This window comes from Rhinatrema bivittatum, chromosome 4 (assembly GCF_901001135.1).
Source record: "Rhinatrema bivittatum chromosome 4, aRhiBiv1.1, whole genome shotgun sequence".
NCBI classification, from domain to species: domain Eukaryota; kingdom Metazoa; phylum Chordata; class Amphibia; order Gymnophiona; family Rhinatrematidae; genus Rhinatrema; species Rhinatrema bivittatum.
In genome coordinates, this window is record NC_042618.1 from 116,807,308 (window position 1) to 116,827,335 (window position 20,028).

A 20,028-nucleotide genomic window follows, 5' to 3' on the forward strand; every position below is an offset into this window, starting at 1 on the left:
CAGTTGTAACAGCAAAGCAGCTTTTTAAGATGCCATCACTGTGATGTCAATAGGGTGGATTTAATTTATTTAAAGTAATTCAAGTTACCCAGAGATTCATAACTTTGAATCCTAAGCACTCTTACTATATAAACAATGGAACCACATATTGCATTAGCTGACTAGATAATTCAACTCTAGGAATGTTTTACATACTTCCAAGGCAGGGAACAGTTCAGACTGCCACCTAAAATAGACACTAATTCAGCGAAAACAACAGATGCAATTTCCAAAATTAAAATAAAGCTTCATGGACGATACCTCAAACATCCTGGGATAAATCAGAAATGTTTGTTTTCTCTCAAGGATATCAGTTTCCTTCTCTGGTTATAATTATGTACATAGTTCACAACATGAACAAAACGACTATCCAAATGTTGCAGATTCCCATAGACAATCTGCAGGTATCTGTGGTCATTCCATTAATTTTTATGGAGTTGTCCAAATAATTTTTTACATCACAATACCTGAATATTTGAACCTTAATTATAATCATGCTTCACTAATATTAAGCAAAGCTGTGAATCATTTTGGCAGATTTAAATTGGGTTGAGTACTTCTTTAATAATTCTACAGGGGCCAAGAAAGCAAAAGATTTGATTCCTGAGAAAGGACAGAGAATAAAAAAAAAAAAAAAAGAAAAAGAAAAGGCAATTTGCTCAATTTAGAATATTTATGTAGTGTAAATGGTCTGAAATTTTCCTTTTACTTAACTATAATTACTTCTCAAATGGCACGGAGATAAGAAAAACCTGACAACTGAAATCAAAACTTACCCTTCTGATAGAAGTATTTTCGATAATAATATGCTCCAAGGTCCACATGTTCAACAATGTATCTCTTTACTCTGTCTATATGTAACACCAGGTTTTCCTTAGGTACTTCAAGTACTGCCACTCCAGCATTTGTGCAATGTGAACTAAGAGTAGATTCAAAAGAGGCATTTTCACAGTTCATGAAGGAACCTGAACTGGATTTGGACAAGCTGACCTTCCTCTCCCCTTCTCCACCCATTTCATTGCGAAAATAAGGGCAACTCATCACCAGCTCATTGCTTTTATCATCGCCCTGGTCCACGTTGAGGTTCTCTTTAGAGTTCAGGTCTTCTATACTGCCGCTTGGAGAATTAAAACTTGAAGAATGAGACAAGGGTCCAGAAACCAAAGAAGCTACAGCAGCAGCTGAAGCTCCTGTAGTGGTGTTTCTTCTTTTGATAACATTATGTCTGTTTATTATAGCTTCATTCAAGTCAAATAATATGCTCTGCACATCATAATGAGCAACACACCTTGGACAGGTCCAAGGCTTAATACTGTCTTCTGAACGATTGTCCTCAAGGTCTGAACTTTTTCCAAGTTCTCCTTCACCTTTGGCATTACGTAATTTGCGGAATATTGAAGAATCCCCGGTCTCTGATTTAGATCGCCTTTTTAGTGGTTTTTCCCTGTCTTTGAAAGGTCTATGGTTGTCTCTCTGGCTAACAGACCCATCTATCACATCCAACGAGTACCCAGAACCTCTGTTTCCACTACTTAGTAGCAGTTCACTAAGCTTTGCTGGTGCTGGAACCCTCTGACCAGACTTTTCATTTTTATAACCTTTTAATAAATGAAAGAAACTTTCCCCTGAAGTTCCTTGTTTATCTATTGAAGATGTACTGCCATATTCTCTGTGCAGTGATGGCCCTGTTTTAAAAGTAGGTGACAAACATTCATCAAAATTGTCCATGTCCAGTTCACTTATGGTAATATCACTGTTACTGCGCTGTCTTATGCGGCGAAGAGCTTTTCTGGGAGAACTAGGGTAACCTTCGGGTGTTAGAAACCTGGAATCTAGGCTCTCAGCTTGTCTTGTTTTGTTTTTAAGAGTGTTCTGGATACTCTTTAACATGGCAGAGTCACTAGAGTTCAAACTAGTTGAGCTAGCTTGACTCCCAGGGCTGCTTTTAATGGACATAGTGTCAACACAACTTGCTGTTTCTATATCTTGACTGGTTCTGCTCATTTCTTTGACATTGTCCTTCCTGGGAGGCCAGTCAGCAATTCTTGCTCTAACACCCATCTTAGGAACTCCAGGGGTAGAAGTAACATGATGAGCACTTTCACTGCGAGGTGGTCCAACAGGAGACATTGCTGAAGATCCTAAGCTGCCATTCTGGGACCTGAATCGCCTCATGTAAAAATCATCGGAGCGGGCCTTGGAGGAGACATCTGGCCCAGCACCCTGCGTCCCACTTGCAACAGTCCTTTCAGTCTGGGACCGTTTCAAGCTGGTCATGATTTGATAATGTACGCAGCCTTAACTTCCAAAAGAATACACAGTCATTTTTGTTGCTCAAATTCACAGCTCCTTTCTGGAGAAGGACCTCCAGAAAATACAATGGTTGCATGAGATCCAAAACTTGTTGGTTTAAAAAAAAAATGTTGAATGATGTGGTACAATTGTAACCAAAGTAATTTAAATCTTCATAATGTTGTAATCTTCAGAATCCAGTTTCTTCATTGTTAAAAACAGATCATGACCTGAGATCCCTAAATAGTCTTGGCATCATATGGAGCTCAGTAATACTAATTCCATGATTTTTGTGACATCTGTTTTACACCTAAAAAAAAAAGAAAGAAAAAAAAATTATAAACTTGTAACAAAAAAATACAGATTCAGCAGCAAACAAAACATCTGTATAGGTATACCATAGATCTATACAGATTTTAGTTAAAAGACATTTTTTTTTACCTAAAGGGGAAAAAAAAGCAAGAAAAATACCTCTTATTTTATGTTGTTTCTCTGGTCCTATTTATAGATTTATTTACTTGCAATAATTTATATCTTGCCTACTTCCCAGACATCTTTTCTGGGTGGAATACAAAGTAACATACACAATTAGCAAGACATTACATATATAAAAGAAGATCCAAAAATAAAAACCTACTGCTAACATCCTGTAATCACTAACATTTCTTGATACAGATGGGCCTTTGACCTATTTATTTAAAATTTCTTGTTGGCCAGCCATCTCTGTAAACAAATATCCTGAGTGGATAACAAAAGATGATCAGTAAAATACATAAAACCATAATCCATAAACAAAAACTATAAAAACAAAATATAATATAAAATTAAACAAGCTAGTATAAACATTTTAAAAATAAAATATTTATATTCTGCTTATGAGTTTAACTCTAAGAAAGTTTTAAATCTGGTACAGCATGCAGATCAACAGGCATATCATTCCAAAAAATGATCACTTTCTTGTAGAACACAACCTAGCCTCTTTCACAGAAGGGACTTGTAAAATACTGCCCCCCCTGAGACTGTAGAGGCCATTCGGAGATATAAAAATACAAGGTATTCCTTAAATATTGAGGCTGGCTTTTGTTTCCTCTAAGCTGTGCATGCATAAAGAGGTCCTAACCCCATGCACACAGCAAAACACATCGTACACAAGAAATCCCAATATTTGCATTATACTGGCTCGTAGTGCACAAATTTGAGCTTAGCTTTTAAAATGTTACACAGAAAAATATGCAGTCTTTCAAAAATTTGAGGGAACACTGAGGCTGACCCAAACGTAAAACTTTAAACACCAAACCAAAAATCTTGACCATAACTCTATAATAAATGGGCATCCAATGCAACTGTTTTTAAATAGGAGTGATATTTTCTTGATAAGGAACCCCAACAAGCATTCTGGATTAATTGCAACAACCTTAGGTGGGCTTTGGGTAAATCCAAATAGAGATAGTTGCAATAATCCATAGTAGTAATTCAAAATGACTGAAGAACTGATCTAAAATCTTGCATTGGCAAAATGTACTTCAACCTCACTAACAGACAAACAGGGTCATTCATCAAAAAGCCTTATGGCGTTAATGCCCACAATAACATCAGAACGCACGTGATAGTTATGGTAACACATGGTGCAAATGCAAATTTTTCAAAGGGGTGGGATTGGGGAGGGGTTTGGGCAGGATTAATGAAAATGAGGGGCATTATCGCACCATGCGATAACATAAGACACACTTTAACGCCAGAAATAACTACATATTTTTTCCTGGCGTTAAGCTGTGCAAAATGTCCGAAATGACCGTAATGCAGCTCACAATAAAGATTGCAAATTGCATTTCGGGCATCTTTGGGCTTGGGGAGAGAGGGGGGGGGAGAGAGAGAGCGCCTTTGAGTGGCACACATAGTAGTCGCCTATTTATACTGCTATAGGAGGGCCAGCTAAAAACTCGAGGTGAGGTTTTGGTGGTGATGTAAGGTTTTGGGGCCAGTTTTACATGCAGAGTGAGACGTACGAACAGCACAGTTGACCTCAGTGAAGATTTGACATCATTTGGAGTGAGGAAATTCACACAAAGATAAGATTTCTACAATGTTCTCTCACCCTAGCTTGATGGACTCTTTACTAGAGTTCTATCAAGCTAGGGTGAGAGAACATTGAAGAAATCTTTGTGTGACTTTCCTACATGTGAAGTACAAGTATCATGGGGTGCGAAAACTTTACCGCATGTTATGGTTAACTTCCTATGCGAAGCAGTAAGATAGCGCATGGTGCGCTAATTCTAAAATTATCATAACCACACTCCTTTTTATTATCGTGGGCGTTATCCATGCAAAATCATAGCATTTTGATGAATCTAGGGGAAAGTTTGTAGAAGGCAAATTTCAAAATGGATTTTATCTGAGCCCTCAAAGATAACTGAGAATCAAACAAATCCTAAATCATGTACACAGGTAACATAAGCTGCAAAAAAAAAAAAATCCTGCAATATACCAGTCAGCTTTCTCATCTATATAATATTAAAATAACCTAAAATCGATAAATTTGAATATTACACATGCAAACTCCAACACTAGTCCACACTTCCATAAAACCTTTCCTGACAACATCTAGAAGACAATATACCAACACTATAACACAAATTTTAAGACTAACAACCATAATCTCAACTTTTAAGTGAACAAAATAGAACCTGTAGCCAAGGGAGTTTTTGTTTTTTTTAATCACCACACTTTCCCCATCTAAAAATGTTGATAGTTGGTATATAATAAAGCACACAGTACTCTCTACAGCAGTGGTTCTCAACCGGTGTGTTGCGACACACCAGTGTGTTGCCAAGAACACACAGGTGTGTCGCCACACTTCCCAGTCCCCCGCTGACCCGACTGCTCCCTGGTCCTCCTCCGCCCGGACTTAAAATGCTGTCAGCCCGGGCAGAACGCAGCAGAACAGCTGGAGTCAGCGGCACCGGCATGGTCTCTTCTTCCCACCCCCACCCCCCCCCACAGCCCGGAAGAGGAAGTGGTGAGAAGCGGGTGCGTGCACGGGAAGACTAGACCATGCTAGTGTAGTCAGCATCGGCCCGTAGACCAGAAGAGAGGCACGGCCGGAGGAATGAGCAGAGTGGCTCAGAGAAAAATGAAGAAAAACGTCAACCTCCGCAGCCCATGGGACTCCTTTCTCCGCGCAAGCTGAAAATGAAGGAGGTTAGGGTTGTGAGGAGGCTGCTGCTGCCGCTAGTTCCGGGGTGGGAGGGAAGGAGAGAGAGTGAATGAGCAAGCAAGCATGTGTGTTTGAGATCCTGTGTGTGAGTGAGACAGCATGATTTGTGAATGATTGAGAGCCTGTATATGTGAACGAGAGTATGTCTGTGATTGAGAGCCTGCCTGTGAGAGAGAGAGCATGAATGGAAGTTTACGATTGGGGACCTGTATGTGTAAGTTTGTGATTGAAAACCTGTTTGTGTGAGAATGTGTGTGTATGATTGAGATCCTTTGTGTGTGAGAGAGATCATGTGTATGTATGATTAAGAGCCTGTGTGTATACGTAAGAGAGAGAGCATGTGTGTCTGTGTGTGATTGAAAGCTGGTTTAGGTGAGGGAGCATGTGAGTATGTGATTGAGAGCCTGTGTTCAAATGAGAGAGAGAGAGGACATGTTTGTAAGCATGTGAATGAGAGTCTGTGTATGAGAGAAAAAGACAGCATGTATTTATGTGATTGAAAGCCTGTGTGTGTAAGCGTGAAAAGATAGACAGCAAGTTTGTAAGTGTGTAATTAAGAGCCTATATAAGTGAGAGAAAAAGCATGTGTATATGTGAGTGACAGGGCATGTGTGTATAGAGGTGTGTAATTGAGAGCCAGTGTGAGAGCGCGCTGGTTTGTGACAGAGAGAGAGGAGAAAGTTCCAAGCAAACCACCCCTCCTCCTGCTAATTCAAAACAATCTCAGGACAACTGGATTTCAAATGTTCCCAGGTATGCAGAGCAAAAAAAATTTTGTAACCTTATTTTTCATTACTGGGTCTTTGTGTCTGCTATTTTGAAATATTTTATTGGTATCTAGAAATTTTTATATGAGTTTTTAATTATTGGATATTTCACTCATCAGCTGTTTCAAAATAATCTGTTCTTTTTCTTAGTATGGTTTTACTGTTACTGATTTTATATTTCTTGATTTGCTTTATAAGGATGGATGATGTTTCTCTTTTTCCTATTTTACAATGCATACAGAAGACTCTGGCTTGTTGCGGTTTCCAGTTCAGTTTTGGTCTGCATGCTTCTAGTTAAGCTTTTTGGTCTCTTTATTCCTTGTTAGGTGAGGGTCAGCACATGTGATTCAGGTGAGGTTTTCTGCTGGCGTGTAGTTTCTGTGTAGGGCTCTCTAGCAGCCTGACTTGGTCCATTTTCCTAATAGGAGATGTATTGGTGTCTTAAGGCCTGGTGTAATATTTTCAGTGTTGCCTTTTCTTAGGTAAGGTGGTTACTGTTTAAGTGCTGGAAATTGGTGCTGTTTGGTGTGTGTGGGTTGTTTACTAATTATGCAAGTTCTGTTCAGAAAGAATATGTATCTATTCCTTGTGTCATTTTAAACAATAAAAATAATTACTGGACCTTTATTTTTTATTTCCGCCGTGAATTGTAATGAGCAGTGTGTCACACATCTGAGCATGGCCTGTCACGATGGGAAAAAGGTTGAGAACTACTGCTCTACAGTATTCTCTGTAACTTCACCTTGAGTACTATGGGCAGCTCTGGTCAACCAATCTCTCAAAAAAGACAGAAGACATAGACAAGATATAGAGAAGGGTGACAAAAATGATAAAGAGGATGGAAAAGCTCCCTTATGGAGAAAGACTAAACAGATAGGACTCAAGACAAGTGAGAGACGATATAATTGAGATACATTAAATCATGAGTGGGGTAGAACGAGTAACTAGAGAACGATAATTTACTCTTTCAAACAACATTAGGAATAAAAAACAACATGTCATAATACTAGCAACTGTCATAAGGAAATAAGAAATTATCATGCTGGGTCAGACCAAGGGTCCATCAAGCCCAGCATCCTGTTTCCAATAGAGGCCAAACCAGGCCACACAAACCTGGCAAGTACCCAAACACTAAGAAGATCCCATGCTACTGATGCCAGTAAAGCAGAGGCCATTCCCTAAGTCAACTTGATTAATAGCAGTTAATGGACTTCTCCTACAAGAACTTATCCAAAACTTTATTAAACCCAGCTACACTAACTGCACTAACCACATCCTCTGGCAACAAATTCCAGAGCTTAATTGTGCGTTGAGTGAAAAAGAATATTCTCCAATTAGTCTTAAATGTGCTACTTGCTAACTTCATGGAGTGCCCTCTAGTCCTCCTATTACCCGGAAGTGTAAATAACAGATTCACATCTACTTGTTCAAGACCTCTCATGATTTTAAAGACCTCTTTCATATCTCCCCTCAGCCATCTCTTCTCCAAGCTGAACAGCCCTAACCTCTTCAGCCTTTCCTCATAGGGGAGCTGTTCCATCCCCTTTATCATTTTGGTTGCCCTTCTCTGTACCTTTTCCATCGCAACTATCTCTTTTTTGAGATGCGGTAACCAGAAATGTACACAGTGTTCAAGGTGCGGTCTTCACCATGGAGCGATACAGAGGCATTATGACATTTTCCATTTTATTAACCATTCCCTTCCTAATAATTCCTAACATTGTTTGCTTTTTTGACTGCTGCAGCACACTGAGCTGACAATTTCAAAGTATTATCTACTATAATGCCTAGATCTTTTTCCTGGGCAGTAGCTCCTAATATGGAACCTAACTCGTCCACATTCAATTTCATCTGCCATTTGGATGCCCAAACTTGCAGTCTCCCAAGGTCCTCCTGTAATGTATCATAATCTGCTTGTGATTTAACTACCCTGAATAATTTTGTAATATCTGTAAATCTGATAACCTCACTCGTCATATTCCCTTCCAGATCATTTATAAATATATTGAAAAGCACCAGTCCAAGTACAGATCCCCGAAGCACGCCACTATTTACCCTTTTCCACTAAGAAAATTGACCATATAATCCTACACTCTGTTTCCTGTCTTTTAACCCGTTTGTAATCCACAAAAGGTCGTCACCTCCTATCCCATGACTTTTTAATTTTCTTAGAAGCCTCTCATAAGGGACTTTCTCAAACGCCTTCTGCAAATCCAAATGCACTACCATCTACCAGTTCACCTTTATCCACATGTTTATTAACCCCTTCAAAAAAAAAAGATTTGTTATGCAAAATTTCCCTTGGGTAAATCCATGTTGACCGAGTTCCATTAAACCATGCCTTTTTATATGCTCTATGATTTTGATCTTTAGAATACTTTCCACTATTTTTCCGGGCACTGAAGTCAGGCTCACCGGTCTAAAGTTTCCCGGATCACCCCTGGAGCCCTTTTTAAATATTGGGGTTACATTGGCCACCTTCCAGTCTTCAGGTACAATGGATGATTTTAATGATAAGTTACAAATTTTAACTAACAGATCAGAAATTTCATTTTTGAGTTCCTTCAGTACACTAGTATGCATACCATATGGTCCAGGTGATTTGCTACTCTTTAGTTTGTCAATCTGACCTACTACATCTTCCAGGTTCACCGTGATTTGGTTTAGTTCATCTGACTCATCACCCTTGAAAACCATCTCCGGAACTGGTATCTCCTCAACATCCTCAGATTTAAAACATATGGGAAGGTTTTTTTGTTTTTGTTTTTTTGTTAAATACTCTGTGTACAATCAAACTATGGAATATGTTGCCAGAGGCTGTGGTTAAGGCAACTAACATAGTAGGGTTCAAAAAAAGGGCTGGACAAATTCCTGAAGGAAAGTCCATAAACAGTTATTAGCCAAGTAGATTTAGGAAAGCCAGCACTTTTCCCTGGGAGTGAGATACAAGAAATATATCAATTATTTGGGATCTGATGGCACTGTGTCTGGCTACTGTAGGAGACAGGATGCTGGATTCAATGGACCTTGGTCTGATAAGCATGTCAGTTCTTACGTTCTTATGTCAATTAGGAACTATTAATACTATTGCATTATTCTCACTCAATATTGTTCATCCATCTCACAAAAGCAATAGCCTGTTTATACCCTACTTCTTCAAAAAAACAGCAAAAGCTTATTAAAGTCATCAACGAAAAGCCTGACCTTTAACACTCAATTATCCCAATCACTGCAAAATAATAAATTTTACTTATAATGCTTTATTTTTCTTTCTAAAGTCCCTACTTTCCAAAAATTCTAGTTTAAATGATGATTTTACATATCTTTTTAATTAAAAAAAAACTGTATTAAGAACACAATACATTATTACATTAAACAAGGACATTACAATACATTTTTAAACCCAAATAAAACAAATCCTAGAAGCGAATGATATACATCTTTGCTTTAGAATACTTGGCAATTGCTTTCATGAGGCAAAAACATCAAAACCCAGAAAGGAATTAGTTTTCAAAGATGCAACAAACTGAGGCCTTTAATTTTCAAGTCAAAATGTTTGGAAAGATGCTGCTGAATCAGCAATGCTGAGAGTGCAATACCATCAAAAAATCAAGGCCTGTTTTTTTGGAGTTTTTTTTTACTATATGTAAAAAAAAAACAACAACAAAAAAAAACAACAAAAATAGCCCATTTGTAGTCCCCTTCTCTAAAGAAATAAGTATATACTCTTTCCACAATAATTATAAAGCCACAAGGAATGTTTTCTGCCTCCAAAAATGAAACAAATTTTCATCTGACATGATGCACAGAGCAATCATCAAGCAATGGTAACACCCAGTGGCTATATTTAGGGGGTCAATGCTAGCTGGCTTCTGGAGACAGCTGTGTTCTATGGCCCATGGCCCCTAGCCAAGGACTGTCACTGATGGCCTAGATGAATTGGGAAGGGTATATTAAAAAAAAAAAAAGTGGGGGGACTGAGTAGATTTAAAAGAAGACTGATAGCATTATGGCTGATTCCAACTAGCAGGGAGCACAAGGAAATTGGTGCAAGCCATTTCTCTTCTCCCCTCCCCCATCAAAAAAACAAGTTGACTTACAGTGTTGTTGCCATGTGTACTGCAGTGAGATGTTGGTTTATTTGTGCAGTCAGATAATGACTGGTTTTCCCTGTAGCTCTACTTCACCAGCCATTGTAAAAATGATAATAACTTGACATACCAGGCACACATAACTACATAATTAGATCATCACTTTCTCCCTGCAGTATGATATAAAAGTTTTTCAACAAATACAGCTAAAAGTAAACCAAAACATTCATGCCTCAAATTTTTATTTATTTTAATCTCTACAATAAAAAACTAATGAAAACTCCTACTATGCCAGTCTAACATTAAACAAAGAAAATGAGGTGGTGATATTGGTCATTAGAAGCTTGAGTACCATCTTTGCATCTACAGTAATTCCAACCAGGATAACTGCAAATGATCACCTGCATTTTCATATTACTTTATAGAGATCAGTGTTCATTTCTTGGAATTTGGGCTTATGTTTTACAAAGAGATAGGATAAGTTGCTTGATGGTTGTTTCCTTGCCTCATGTAACAGAAAAAGTGTAACAAACTATGTAATGCTAAAGCTAATATATTGCAACTGTAGAGCAAGAGCATATGAATGGCATCAGCATGTGAAGAGACAGCTTAAAGTGACAAGCAAAACCCTTGCTCAAGCAAACAAGTGGACAATTTTCACTTTTATAAGCTGACAGAGAGAGGTTCGAGAAGGACGTCACCATGAAACGTGGGTGAAAAGGGGTAGAGTCAGGATTAATCTAAGGAATAATTTCTTTACAGAGAGGGTGGAAGATGCATGGAAGAGCCTCCCAATGAAGATGGTGGAGACAAGGACAGTATCAAAATTTAAGAAAACATGGGATAAGCACAGGGGAACTCTCAAGGAGTGGTAGTGATTGTAGCACTTTTTATAGGTAGGCAGACTAGATAGGTTGTATGGTCGTTTTCTGCTATACAATTTCTATATTGGGGCATAGTGTCTTACAGTACTGCCAAGTGAAATCAGCACAATTAATGCTGAAAAAAATCTACAAAGATTGAAATTTTACAAACTATCCATGTCTATAATTCAGATTCTATTGCAGATTATTTCTACTGCATTTCCTGCTATCTATAATATATCTCAAAGGTGTTTGGTTACTTATATATATACTTTTTCAATGATATTTCTGGCCCAGCAGATATAGAGAGTTGTAATAATCTAAATGAGTAATGCCCAATGCATGAATTAAGGTCATCAGGTCATCCCTCTTCAGAAAAGCCCTAATTCGACGAAGACTTCATCTCTATTTATACTTCAATGAGATTTTTCAAAGCTGAAGTGTACGTCTAATTTTGAAAAGGCAAGGTCTGTGGTGGGAAATCATAAAGACTATACTGTGTGTGGAATACCCATATGCTCTGGAATCCCTACTGAAAAGCTTACATTTGAAAAATCCCTCCAGCTACAATTTCCAACAGTGTTTCTGCTCATTAATTTCATTAACATTTTTTATTTTTTTCTCAGAGATAGCAGCAGTGAATTTAAAAGGCAACTGTGAATTTCACTTCAAAATCTGAAACCATGCAGAAGTGTGGGGGTGGGAGGGATACAAACCTCTCTGGTTATGTAGAGAGAGTAAGAACCTGATTCATCAAGGTCTTTTCCCACAGATACACAATAGGATAAAACCTTCGTAAAGTGGCATCTAAATGGATAATTAAATTTGTACTAGATCATTCTGCTGTTTATAATTTTATCTATGGGTCAGACATTTTTGTTGAAGACTGTTATCCCCAGGTTTAAAAGGTTGATGCCAAACAGCCCAGCTTGTTATGTTTTATGGCTCATTGAGTTCTAGCCTTACAAACTGTACAGTCAACCAACATAGTACAACACAATTCATTTGCTTATTAGCCTGTCATTTCCATGCTAGACAAAGTTTGTTCTGTGCAAGATTAAAGCTCTATGTGTTTCACATAAGAATGTCATTTCCTGGCCTACAATACTCCCATTTATAAAAGTATGACTTGGCCAACAGCGTATGCTTGTTTAGGACAGGACTCAATAAAAAGGGGCAAAAAAAGAAGGCAATAAAGATGAAGTATTAACTCTGAAAATTACAGACACATTCTTTGTTGGCTGCTGGAACATTAAGCTATTTAAGTACTACCTAATATACACATAAAAACTAAAATGAAAATTAACCTAAGCAAAACAGAGACTGGATAATAAACTGGACTTCTAGATCTGTTTTACTGCAGTGGGCCTCAATATTAGAACACTAAATTTGACACAAGCAATAGCTACTATAAAAAGTTGCACAATATTTTTTTTTGTTTTGAATGAAAACTAAATTCAGACTGAAATCTAAACAAACTTACATTGTTGATTTTAAGCATCAAAGTCAAGCACTGCTTACGTCTAAGTATTTTCCACCAGAACCATTTTTTTAAATTGTGAACTTTAGAGGTCTTATCTGCCACCATCTTGCTCCATCATATGCTTGGAACAGCCTAAGTTGGTTTGTCATGCCCTCTCTCTGGCCATATTCAAATGCTGCATTAAAAACCTTTTTTCCAGAAGTTTCTTTTAAATCTTAAAGCCATTGTTTAAGATTTCTGCCCAATCATAGTATTGCTTTTAACCATGGATTTCTTGAAGCCTTTTGCTTCTCTTATCTACGTCTTGACTAGATTTTCGTTCCACAGAACAGGGACTGTCTTCTGTGTGTGTATTTATACAGCTCTGTGCACATCTAGTGGCACTACAGAAATAAATTGTAGCAGCAGCAATGATGTCATATTTCAATGACATCTTAAACAGTAAAGGGTTTAGTCAGAGGTGGAGGTGAATAGCTAAACCAATAGCCTGGCAAATTTCTTATCTCAGATTAGAATACAGGCCGTATAAGAAGGCAAACAGGGTGAATATGGACATTTAGTGATACATTTTGGGCCTGCCCTGCTCTGACATGCAGAGTGCATTGTAAGAATCTTATATGCATTAGCTGTCTCATTTCCCTATGCACAAACCTCATTAATCTTTTTCAGACTTGCAAAGTGTTCTGATGTCAGCAAGCTATCGAAAAATATGGGAAAACCACACTGAACATGCTCAGACCAGGTTCTTAATGTGTTCTAAGGGCAAAAAGCCAGAACACTTTCCACACTTCTCTTCACCCCGCTACCACAGCATTCATAAACAGATGGAGTCCGCCACGATATACTTTTGTCAAAGTTTCTAGAAACTTTGGACTGCCACACTGAGCATGCCCAGCATGATGCCACCAACCCCATAGCCACACGGGGTCACCCTTCAGTCTCGTATCAAAGTACAAGCGAAAAAATAACAAAAATAAAACAACAAAACGCAGACTAATCCAACTCCGCAGGATGGTGGGCAGGTTTCCTGAGGACTACCATCCTGCTGTCCTGGGAGAACACCTGTTACAGGTAAGCAACTCTGATTTCTCCCAGGACAAGCAGGATGGTAGTCCTCACAGATGGGTGAATACCAAGCTGCAGGCTGCCCCCAGAACACACTGGGCCAACAGACACCCAATAATATGCAACAGGCACAACAACAGGGGTGCTGTTGGCAACAACGGGGCAGACTGAACCTCATACTGGGCCCTAGGTAGGGAGAGTTGGGTTCTCACACTGGGAATAGGTTGCGGAGGACAGACTGGCCTGGAGATGGGTGTGGAGCCGCATCTTCCTCTTCCAAGGAGCCTGGAATCGGGATCGAGATGGGGGAGGCATCGGTGGAGGACAGGGCACCGGGGAGCCCGCAGATACGGGCTGCGTTGGTAAGGCACTGAGAAGCAAGTCCAGGCTTTCCACAGAGGAAAGGGTGCCGGTTCCAATGCTGGTATGGGGACTGGCGTCAGTGGTTGCTGGAGACCCCAAAGGGCATTTGAAACTGCCTGTTGAACCACGCAGTCCAACTTCTCTCTAAATGCGGGTGCGGACAATACTGACCCAGGAGGAAGCAGTAGGCTGGGCATCACTGGAGCATCCATGGAAGCTCGGTGCCCGGCACTGATATTGGTGGGGAACACCCTGGACTCCTGGGTTTGGAGGAAGATGGGGCCTCCTCCCTTCTGGGCCTCTTCGGAGGGGGCTCGGCCAAGGCTGTACCAGTCTTTGGGGGTCATCAGAGCACAGCTGGGACACCGGACGTCGTGGGAAGGCCCGAGACATAGGATGCAGACATCCTATGGGTCCGTGATGGACATAATCCGCAGACACTCAGGGCACTTCCTAAAACCGGTCATCATTGAAAAAAGGGGCAGCATGCAGTCTGTAGCCGGCAGTCATCGGGTGGTAGACGCTCGGGAACCGGCCGCAACAATGCGACAAGATACCTACCGAACTCTGGAGGAATCGATTCACAATGAGGGACCTGGAGATGGGGAAAAATTGAAAAAAAAATCAAAACACAAAATTATTCCGTGAGGGAAAAATTGAAGAGAGAGCTCCAGCAACCGTGAGGCAACAGCACCTTGGAAAAATGGAGACTGAAGGGGGACCCTGTGTGGCTATGGGGTCGGTGGCATGTTGGGTATGCTCAGTGTACCAGTATTCCATAAAGGGCTCCATCTGATGATGTCACCCCATCTGTGAGGACTACCATCCTGCTTATTCTGGAAGAAAAACTGCTGATATGATCCATCAAACAGCCATGAAGACCAGTATGTGACCAAACACACAAAAAAATATTTCCCCCCCCGTGACGCCAAACATCGTGACGTCACGTCTTGAGCGGCCCATTGCACGCACAGGGGCTGCTTTCCCCCGTGCAGGCGACCATCTTCGCCGGGAGGCAGGGGAGCCACAATCTGTTCCTGCTGATGGCTGGAGGGCTGCAAAAAAAAGTAAGTCGCGCAGCGGGAGGCAGGAGAGGTCCGATGGGGGCTGCAAAAAGTAAGTTGCTTCGCCGCTTCACACTGTCAGTATCTCTTCTTCCCTCCTCCCGAAGCAGGGCGCGAAAAGCAGCCTTGCTCCGGGAGGAGGGAAGAAGAGACACTGACAGTGTGAAGCGGCAAAGCAACTTACTTTTTGCAGGCGTCCATCTTCGCGAGCAGCTGGAGGCAGGAGAGGTCGTCCGATGTCCGGAGGGGGGTGCAAAAAGTAAGTCGCTTCGCCGCTTCGTACTGCCAGTCCCTTCTCCCCTCCTCCCGGAGCAAGGCTGCTTTTCGCGCCCTGCTTCGGGAGGAGGGGAGGGGGGACTGGCAGTCCCGACTTCCTGGTATCTGGTATCCTGACTGGCAGTCCCGACTTCCTGGTATCTGGTATCTGTCATTTCAAATGACATTTGAAATGACAGATACCAGCGTGGCGTGAAGCGTTAGGCCCGCGCACCCAGGATACTGTATAGGCGCTCTATCCAGTAAAATGGGTTGCGCGGGCCTAACGCTTCACGGACCCTTCTTAGACGCGGTTTACATTTGCATGAAATTATAGTTCAGGATCGAGCGGTAGGTGAGCTGCACTGTGCCTGCGGCAACCGCGGGTGCGCCGGGCACTAACGCAGCTCTTCCTACCGCTCGGTACTGGATAGACCTGTTAGAAGGGGTGAAGGCAGACAACTTCACTGGGATCCCATACTGAGATAAGGACAAATACCCTTGATGGGTCCCTTCAGGTATCTCCAGTAAATCTGGCATGTCTCCTGTTTTTCCATGTGAAAAGGGTAGTGATCTGTAGATATTTTTGATAAGTCTATGTTGTACCACTAAAGCAGCAGTTCACAAAATATTTTTTGTGGCATCAGAATGTGGCCACCAACTTTTGCTGATGCTATATTCACAGTTGCTTTTTTTTTTTTTTTTTTTTTTTTTTTTTTTTTAATACTTCCTCCCTTTTTCTCTCTTCTCCACCACTTCCCATTGTTCATTTGCCCCTTTTCTCCTCCTCTCAACTCCACTGCCCCTTCTCTCCCACTTCTCACTTTTCCCCCTTTCAATTTTTCCTCCTCTCTTTTTCCCCCTTCTCTTTATCTCCCCTACCCCTCATTTTCAAATAATTCACCCAACAGACCACATAGCTGAAAAGAACACTTAGCTTGTTTGTTTTACCACAATACCACATAAACCTTGATCATTTACATAAAAGCTTCAGCTTCTGCATCTGTTGCTCGTTTGTATGCAAAAGGCATGCATGCCACTGCATAAGAAAGATTTAAAAATAATTTAGATGCCCTAGCAAGCTACCAATGTATGTGTAGGTGTAGTCTCATTTCTTTGCATGAACAACTTTAAGCAGTCTTCCTCATGGTTTCTAATCTCCATTCATTAAATTAAATTGAGCTCATAAGAGACAAATGTTCAGTTCAACTTCTGATTAACTTTCTGCAAAGAAAAACTAAATGCTTAGAATAATCTATATCCAAGTGTTTTCATATTTGGCAACAGTTCCCATTTACAGCATTAATGGACAACTATCATGACAAAACAAAGGAAAGATTTATCGTCCAGCTTTTATAGCAAGTATTGGACCCAAGCAGGTTGTCATCAATATTTTCTGGTATATGAGGTCTCTAGAGTAGGACCTTTCATCAGTAATGTCAGCATCTCTTCTTACTCCCTGCTAGGCTTGGGAACAGCTGACATCACTACAATAGCTGCTGCTAGAGTAACTTGGATGAATATAAGGCAAGACACATCATGCTGAGTCATACTGAAAGATCCACTGAGCCCAGCAACCTTTCTCTAACAGTGGCCAATCCGGGTCACAAGTATCCTGGCAGATCCCAAAAAGAGAGGAGCAATTCCTTGTTGCTTACTTCCAGGGATAAGCAGTGGCTTTGCCAATAGTTTATGGCCTTTTCCTCCAGAAACCTGTCCAAACCTCTCACATTTTCCAGCAACAAATTCCAAAGCGAAACTGTACACAATGACAAAAATACTTTCTACAATTTGTTTTAAATCTGCTACTTATTCACTTCATGAAGTGACACTTAGTCTTAATACTTATATTAAAAAGGTAAATAATTCCCTATTTACATGTTTCACAAACCTCTATCATCCCCTTCTCAGCTATTCCTCTCCAAGCTGAAATCTAACAACTTTTCTTCATAAAGGAACTGTTCCAATCCCCTTTATCAATGTTGTTACCCATCTCCGTTTCTTTCCTAGCTCCTGTTTTATTTTATTTTATTTATTTTTTAGATATAGTGACTAGAACTGCACACAATACTCAAATGTTTGATGGCATCATGGATCGATACAGAGGATTTGGATCCAATACCACAATATCAAAGAAAACCCTAGACGGGGGATGGGGGGGGGGGGGGGAGAGAAGAGAACAGAGCAGTAATATTACAGTGGGTTATACAATTTCAAAGATACTCATTCTTCTAAAGGAGGAACAGACTGAACTAGCTCAATTTCCCCCAGACTGCAAGACCAGTTTGTCCCTAAGAAAAAAAGCTAATTGAGAAGGTATAAGAAAGACATAAGAAAGACATAGAAAAGATCCTTATATTTTATCAAACATTTACAGGGAAACTTTAGGACAAAAAGAGCCCCAATCTGAATAACTCTGGGTTGAATCAATAAAAACCAGTGCATCCTCTTTTGCTTTTATCTAGAAACATCAGGATAGACCCTAATTTTGACATGAAGAAAAAATTCAGAACGGTGTCTGAAGAATAATCTCGGAACCCAATCATGGTCAAGTTCAAAGGCAAAAGGTGGCCACCATTGAAGCCACTTCAACAAGGGCACTGTCTGAGGTTTCTAGAAACTGATATATATTCATATTAGGAATCACAGAATCCATACCCCTGGATGCCAGCTTGATTCTCTTGCCTTTTATAAGGAGGTATGGTAAATAATATGATTTAGACAGTGGCGATATCGCCATCTCAGGAACCTTGAGAATTTCTGTAAGCTATTTCTTAAACATGTCCTTTGCAGACCTGAGGAATTTTAGGAAAATTTATAAGATGGAGATTTTTTTTCCCACATATTACATTCTAAAATTTTCAAACTTTTTCTGTAAAAGCTGGTTTTCTTTAATAAATGAGTCCTGGATAGACCTCAGAACTTGTACCTCGTGTTTAACTTCTTCACTTCCCTTTTGGAAAGAATCATTCAATCTTTCTAGAAGATTAACACAGGTTTTATTTACATAAATTCTGTACACAACAGGATTTAGTTGTAAGGAAATGGGTTCCAAGTTTATTTACTGCCTCTCATATAGAATCAAGCGTTATTAAACTGGTCTTACCAGATTAGGTGGTGAAAATCTGCGTAAGGTACTTGTAGATAAAGTAGAGACAAGTTCAGCCAGGGTGTTAATAGTCCCCTCCATCGATGAGCCAGCAGAGTCCAAGTCAGGGCTTTCACCGGCATCCCCTCCATTGTCCTCTGAACGGCCTGACCCTGCACGGGATCACAAGGCATCGGCACACGCCCCTCCTGACTTCACATCTGGGTCTCTGCAGGCAGCCGGGTTTGCTGGAGGGACCCTCATGGTCGGGGAAAGAGGTCGATAAGTCTGGAGGGGAAGCCGGCAAAACCTCTCCAGCCTCTGCTGCCAAGGACAACACTTCTGATCGGTCCTTTCCTATTTTAATCATTCCTAACATTCTATTTGCTTTTTGATCCCCACCACACACTGAACTGAGGATTTCATCATTGTCTAAAATGACTCCAAGATTCTTTCCCTTGTGTGGTGGCACCTACCTAATGGTTTAGGATGTTTTTCCCCTGCATGCATCACTTTGTTTTTGTCCATATTAAATTTCATCAGCCTTTTAGATACCAAGACTACCAGTCTCACAATGTTCTTTTGCAGTTCCTCCCATCTGCTTGTGTTTTTAACAAATTTGAATAATTTTTGTATCATCTGTGAATTTCATCACCTCGTGCTTTTTCCAGATCATTCGTGAATCTATTAAAAAGCACAGGTTCCAGGACAGCTCCTTGGGGACACTCCACTATTTACCTTTCTCCAATGGGAAAACCGACCATTTAGTTCTACTTTGTTTTTTTGTCTTTTAACCAATTACCAATCCATAAGACGACACAACCTTCTTTCCCCTGGGCAGTACCGTATGGGATGAATTTTTTCTAATCCCAAAACAAGTGCGAAATACGGAGTTGATTATATCTGGTGATCTTAATGTAACCCCTGGGATGGATGCATCCAGAGGGTGATACCAGAAACCATATCTGAAATACAGGTTCAGGTAGTAAACTTCCCATTATGTTAAAGTATCTCAAACTTCAGGATTCCCTGAGCAGGGGAAAAGAATGTTAAATGTTACAATGCAAGGGGGCCTTGAAGTCCCAGTTCCAAGTTAATGTATACAGCAGCGATATCAGAACTAATGAGCATAAAAATCTCCATACAGTAAAATGCTAGAAGCTGACTGTTTTCCTACATTAATTTTACTGAGATGCTATGAATGATGAAAATAGTCTTTACAGTTATTTGGTTCACTTATTGATTTTACAAGTATTTCTCAAAAAGTTGAAGACTTCTCAAAGTCTTATTAAAGTTTAAGATGGTAAAGCCAATTAATTCAGTCTTTAATATGTTTCCCCCATCCCATTGGCATAAGGCAAGCTTTAGTTCTTCCCTCCCAATGCAGATGTCATAGTAGAGGTGAAATCCATTTCATAAAGTAATTTCTCTTACATTTCCATGC

At 40.2% G+C, this 20,028-nt stretch overlaps 1 protein-coding gene across 6 annotated transcripts in view; it reads right to left on the reverse strand.

Annotated features, from left to right (window-relative positions):
* The window catches only part of SIPA1L1 (signal induced proliferation associated 1 like 1), a 745,249-nt gene that overhangs the window by 401,277 nt on the left and 323,944 nt on the right, over nt 1-20,028 (reverse strand). For all 6 annotated transcript variants that reach the window (XM_029598743.1, XM_029598739.1, XM_029598740.1 and 3 more), the window contains one exon: nt 816-2,641. In XM_029598743.1, the coding sequence (XP_029454603.1) occupies nt 816-2,316 (1,501 nt within the window). In that variant the 5' untranslated portion in view covers nt 2,317-2,641. The remainder of the gene's footprint in view (nt 1-815; nt 2,642-20,028) is intronic.